The 6,825-nt window shown below is 28.2% G+C and overlaps 1 protein-coding gene across 1 annotated transcript; it reads left to right on the forward strand.

Moving 5' to 3' along the window:
- Positions 1-804: 804 nt before the first annotated feature.
- LOC107009423 (PI-PLC X domain-containing protein At5g67130) lies at positions 805-3,149 on the forward strand. Its single transcript, XM_015208758.2, has 8 exons — positions 805-1,104; positions 1,338-1,460; positions 1,546-1,683; positions 1,809-1,907; positions 1,982-2,285; positions 2,364-2,587; positions 2,684-2,770; positions 2,908-3,149. Exons 1-8 carry the CDS (start codon positions 1,012-1,014, stop codon positions 2,941-2,943), a joined length of 1,104 nt encoding a protein of 367 aa, XP_015064244.1. The 5' UTR covers positions 805-1,011; the 3' UTR covers positions 2,944-3,149.
- The last annotated feature ends 3,676 nt before the right edge of the window (positions 3,150-6,825 follow it).

Below are 6,825 nucleotides of genomic sequence, written 5' to 3' on the forward strand. Positions count from 1 at the left end.
ACTTTTTGTATAATTTTTTTATTCAAAATATCAAATTAATATAATCTAATTTAACATTAAAAAAATAGTCAATTTGACTTTTGAAAAGCGCAATATGACAATTAAAAGTGAACAAAGGAAATACTTGTCATTTCATAAAATCAATGCTTAAATTACAATATTCTTCCTATTTTACTTTTCTGAGTAATAAGACTTGAAAATATACATTTGACTAACATAAAAAACTAAATGGAAAATTCATTTAACTGGTCAAATAATTAGATAAAAATAAATAATTCATTGATTGAAAAATTCACTTCAAACAAATTAAACAAGGATAGAATAGTAGATTTACTTAATTTCTTAGTGCACATGAAATGAATAATAATGACATTTAAATAGAAACGTTGGAGTAATATTATTAATAGTAATAAGTTAGGATGAGTAGCTGAACAAACAAGCCTAGAGTCATGGATGTCTCACTGATCACTACTTCATCCTTCTTTTGACATGTATTTTTTAACCATATTAAAATGAGAACAAGTCCAAATTAAAATATTTTTATCTACTATTTAGATTTAAATTTTAAAATATTAATTAATTTAAATATAATTAATCATTTGTATTATTACGTTAAGAATTTTGGAAAGATGATCCTTCAGTGCATTAATGATTAATCAGTTACTCCATTATTTTTGTTTTGGTCAACCTTAGTAAATATTTTGAGATTATTTTCCCATAATTTTTTCAACCAAAAAGTAATTAATTAAAATCTCCGTGGCGTTACATAAAGAAAATATGAAGAGCCTCATTTTTCATTATTACATTTCACCATCATAATATAGAGAGCATATCCCTATGCTTTTTCTTCTGTCAGTTTCGTTCTCCACAATTATGGCTTTGTTATCTCAGCCAATTCTCAAAACAAACTTACAGATTTTTTAGTTTTCTTTATATACCCTTTCTTCTTTCATTTTTTTTTTCTTCTAATAATAATAAAAAAAAGTCTTCTCACCACTCTCCTCTGTTTTTATGGGTCCTCACCAAAACATTTCTTCTTTATTTCTCATTTTCTCCGTACTCTTCGTTGTCGCCGCCGCCGATTGCTCTAATGGAACATGCAAGGTACGATTTCTCATGTTATAAATTCAAAATTTAGAGTCGATACGATTAAAAACAACGATTAATTTACGTATTTGTATATGTTTCATCAATTGAAGAAAGCGAGTGTGGTCGATCGTACTCATATGCCGATGCTTCTGTTTTCAATTTTTTTTCTCCCAACTTTTGGTTTCCAATTAATTTATTTACCGGTAGACGAATTCAAAATTTAATTTTTTCTCGAATGTTTTATTCAGCTCGATGATAAATGCTCATCAGACGCAGATTGTGGGCCTGGGCTTTATTGTTTGTCTTGTGCTCTATCTTTTCAAGGCCACAGATGTGTTCGATCAACTGGCACTGATCCGTTTAAGTTAGTGGTACGTATTATAAAATTGGGCTTATATTGGAACTGGGCTAGTGAATTATGATTGGGCTTATGTTTTATTTTGTGTGGGCTTACAGAATAGTTCTTTGCCATTCAACAAGTATGCATTTTTGACGACCCATAATGCTTTTTCAATTGAGGGAGAGCCATCACATACAGGGATACCCAGAATAACCCCCACCAATCAAGAAGATAATATTACTCAACAACTCAATGTATGTCATTTCATCTAATTAAATCAAAATTGATTTAATTAAATATTGTTTTTATGCTCGAATCGGGTGAGTTTTAACTTTTATTTACTTAATTATGTCTTTTTATTAACGTGTTAATGTTTCAGAATGGTGTTCGGGGTTTAATGCTTGATACTTATGATTTCGACGGGGATATATGGTTGTGTCACTCATTCGGAGGCGAATGTCATGACTATACGGCATTTGTAAGTTCTATTTTATTCGTCATATTTACATCAAAATCGATTATATTTATATGTGTTGAAATTTGGCCTAGTAGGAACCAGCAATTGACACATTGAAGGAAATAGAAGCGTTTTTATCAGCAAATCCATCAGAAATTGTGACTTTAATCTTGGAAGATTATGTAGAGACTCCAAATGGTTTGACCAAAGTGTTTACAGATGCAGGACTAATGAAATATTGGTTTCCTGTGGCAAAAATGCCTAAAGGTGGTCAAGATTGGCCACTAGTGAGTGACATGGTGACTAATAACCAAAGACTAATTGTTTTTACTTCTGTCAAATCCAAAGAACAGAGTGAAGGGATTGCTTACCAATGGAATTACATGGTCGAAAACCAATGTAAGTAAAATAAGTCGATTATACCCTCAAACTGTGAGTGTACACGAATAATATGATTGACCATTATGGAATGTGCAGATGGGGATGGTGGAATGGAAAAAGGCAATTGCCCTAATCGCGCAGAATCGTCACCAATGAATGATAAAAGTAAATCATTGGTGTTGGTAAATTACTTTAGGACACTTCCATTGAAGCCATTAGCTTGTGTTCAAAACTCGGGGAACCTCCTTGACATGCTTATGACTTGTCACGATACTGCTGCTAATCGCTGGGCTAATTTTATCGCTGTTGATTTTTACAAGGTACACTACATTTTTTAAAAAACCATATTTAATTTTTAATTTCAAAGCCCATGGACTAACTTTTTTTTTTTTTTTAATTATAAATAAATGATACAGAGAAGTGATGGAGGAGGTGCATTTTTAGCAACAGATACCCTCAATGGGCAGCTGTTATGCAATTGTAGCGATGTACATTCTTGTGCGGTGAGTAGACGTTAAAATTAATTGTGACTAATTTTTCATATACTCTATAACTATGTTTACGAAAACAATAAATTCAGTATAATCGAGTAGCGAAGGGCGCAAATATGTGATTGATGTCAATTTTTGATTATTTACAGAAGGGATCTACACCAGGAAGCTGCACTCGATCATGATCAGGAAAATTAATAATCTTTAAAAAAAATAAGCAAATTACTTTCCTTTTAATTTTAATCTGTAGGAAAAAATGATGGGCATAGTTACTTGTCGATGATCATGGAATTGTTGTGTATGATATAAACAACAAATTTTCAAAGATGCATTTTGTATGTTTGAAGAGAGAAAATATAAATAAACAGAAAAATATCTGTTTTATCCCTTATTCTTGTGGTAAATGATCTACTAATGCAATGTTATTCTCTATGATATTAAGTCATAATTCGTTATAATCCTGTCCAAGTCGCCCAATTTTGGATAGATTATAAACCTGTTCATTTAGTAGCTCTGACATTTTAATCAAAATTTTAATTAATATCAACACAAATTAGTTCATAAAAATGTTATTAATAAAAATATTTTTAATTGATATGTTATATATAATCATAATATAGAAAAATATACTAATTATATTTTTTCAAGAGAAGAAATAAAGCAATTACAAAAGATGGTAAGAATTGGACGGATTTGATATTGACTCTTCTATTAAACTCATTTCAACCCAAATAGTTTTTAGGGAAAAGAGTCTGATATACACCTCAACTTTGTCATTTAGACTTAATATACCTCTTGTTATGAAAGTGGCTCATATATACCCCTACTTGTAAACAAATGACTCACATATATACCCTTTTCCTCTAACGGAAATGAAAAAAAAAATTTAATCTAAATTTTTATTTTTTTTTTCCAAAAAGTATAATTCCATATGAGTAAATTTAATCCTCGTCAAATATATTTTTTTTGACTTTTTTTTTGTTTCAATGACTAATTTATAATTATTATTTTGATAATCAAATTTATTTATGTTTTACTAATATTCTTGTAAAACTTATTGTAGATGACCAAATTTCTTCTTCGAATACAAAATTAAATTAAAATACACACAAAAAAAATAGTTTAATTTTTTTTCTTTAAACTAAGGAATGAAAGAAAAAAATAAAATAAGAATAAGAAACTCAAATAATTATAATAAAAGAAATCAAAAAATAATTTATGTATGAAAAAATTAAAATATACCTTAAACTTTGATGAAGAATTATATATACCACTAAATAATTTTTTTTAAAAAAAATTAGGAGTAATAAATATAAATTTAAAATTAATTTATTAACTTCCGTTAAATGAAGGGTATAGTGAGCCATTTCGTAACGGCAGGAGTATATGTGAGCCGTTTGTATAACAGTAAGGACATATATGAGCTACTTTTATAACGAAAGGTATATCAATTTTACATAACAAAGTTGAGGGATATATCAGACCCTTTTCCCTGGTTTTTAAATGAAGAGAGTGCTATTTTCTCAACGAAATTTGGGGTTATTTATGAAATCTGGCAGTGCAACTGGCCGCACTCAGTAGCAGTATCATTGCTGGGCCACTTTCAAGATTGGCCCAATGATAATCATTTAAATCACATCAAATCAATATTATATAATAATTGACATTCAATATTCTTATTTAGAATAAAAAATAGTAATATAATATAAAATCTTTGATTACAATTATGCTCAATCTTTGATACTCAATGATCACACCATAATACTATGATGTTATGATTCAACAACGTTCTGTACACCATTAACATTATTGATGACAACTTGTATTTGTTTTTAGTCATCAATATAATTTTTTTAACGTGACCAAATTTATCATTAGGAGCTGTAAATTAAAGATGAGAATCGTAACACAATAAAAAAGGTATAACTCATGATTAAACAATTATACTTTTTGTACATGAAGTACTTAAGTGGTCTCATGAATTTTGTTGATGTTCAATGAGATAGAAACACGTACAACTGGCATGACATAATCTATAATATCCATAATAAAAATTTAAGATTACTACAAACACTAACTTTATTTTTTATTTTTTATAATGTCAAAATAGGAAGCACACTGTTTTGTGTGAGGCATGGGGTACATAATGCATCAATTTGGGTTTTGAATTATGCATTATATATTATAATTATATTTATTAAGTCATAATAGAAGTATTTTTTTTAAAAAAAGAATATTTACGTTACAAAATTAAAGCATTTGTTGGTGGACTACTCAATGATTCATACCTCTATATTATTATTATATTATTATCTTCAATAATATAGTTCTCTTTTTCTATGGATAACTTGAACCGCATTCCTCATATGTATTTATTTATTTATATAATTATAATTGACATCTTCTCTTTGATTCTTCTCCATTTAATTTAATAATATCCTATAATATGTGATACCATTACCATTTGAGAAGTCAAATGGTTTTTCCTTGATTCTGGACTTCTGGTATTTGAAATATCTTTTTAATATTTTCAATTATCAGAAATTGTGATTTATAGTATTTTAATAATAGATTAATATGAATTTTTTTGAAAAATATAAATCATAACGAAGTGTTAAAATTATAAATACAACACCAATTTTATCCTTCAGTTCGTCCAGATCACATGCCAACAAATATAGAGATGGAGAATTATGATTTTCATTATGAGTGCCAACAACAAAGCTATATTGTTTATACTATCATTCGAACACTAAATTAAGAAAAAAGTTGTTTGATTCACTAATAAAATAGATTGGTTAGGATTTGATACTTTAGAATTGTTGTGGGGAGAACTAATAACCACAAGTCACAACATATCTAGTTAAGGAGATATACGATGTCTTTGTTTTACTTTTTCCCGCCAAAGAGACTGTTATCAATAGATCTATTCGGAGAATTATTCCGAGATAGTTTTTATAAGAGATTTTAATTTTCTTATAAAACATTTACAAGAATTCCTGTTGGGTATTCACCTAGGTATTGAATAAGGGCTAGAGTTTATAAAGTTTATTTTACATAAATTATAGAGGAACAATAATTATATTAATCAGACTTAACAGGCTTGAAATGGGAGAGTGCATGCAATTATAGGGATAATGAAAGCTTATAAATTAGTTCCTATGACCGAAAGAGAAATAAAAATAGCTTGAGTATCACATGTATATATGCTTTATATATAGTCGTTAAATTAACTGACTATCTCATCTAAAACTTAAGTTATCAGCAAGAACATATTTTAAATTATATGGTTTATTATATGTCTCTATTACCTTAAGGAAACATATGCAATTAATTCGTCGAAATATTGCTACTTGAAGCTAATGTACTTTGGCACTTAACATCTGATATATACAATGTTTAAAGAGGTGACACTTTCAAATTAATTGTTAAAGCGATAGATATCAGATTACATGTAACGATTCGAAACTCTAAACCCTTATTGCCAGATTAATTAAGCATAGAGAAACTTCTTATGAATCTTCATTCTTGATTAAGGTGTGGAGCATGTGATTAGGTGGGTTTTCAGGTATCTAACACATGCTACAAGTCCTATTTATAATCTAGTATTAATTACTATCATCCATATATATTTTAAAATCAATAAATAATACTACTAGCTACAAAAGTATAAGGCATCAGATCAACATGATTAACCTAACATTAATTGGTAGTAGTATGAGTTAATTAATTAATTAAAATAAAGTGGATCGACTACTTTTTAAGCGTTTTGCTTCGTTCGATTTTTCTCTTTGCAAGAATAGTGGGTTTCATGTTATTGGTAGATACGATATTATATATAATATGTGCCTCGTTAATATTTTTAAAACCATATTCTAAAAACAAATATATTAATATTATCGTTTGTTTCTTCCAATATTTTCGCAGCCGTTTGCTTAGACTTTTGTTTAGTCCTTTTATATATTTTTTTAAAGTTCATTGACTATAGTGAGCAATGGGTAACATGCAATCTACTACTACTACTACCTAACTTATATATTTATTGCGTAAAGAATGTTTTGAGCACA

Source organism: Solanum pennellii, chromosome 2 (genome assembly GCF_001406875.1).
Source record: "Solanum pennellii chromosome 2, SPENNV200".
In the NCBI taxonomy this organism is placed as follows: domain Eukaryota; kingdom Viridiplantae; phylum Streptophyta; class Magnoliopsida; order Solanales; family Solanaceae; genus Solanum; species Solanum pennellii.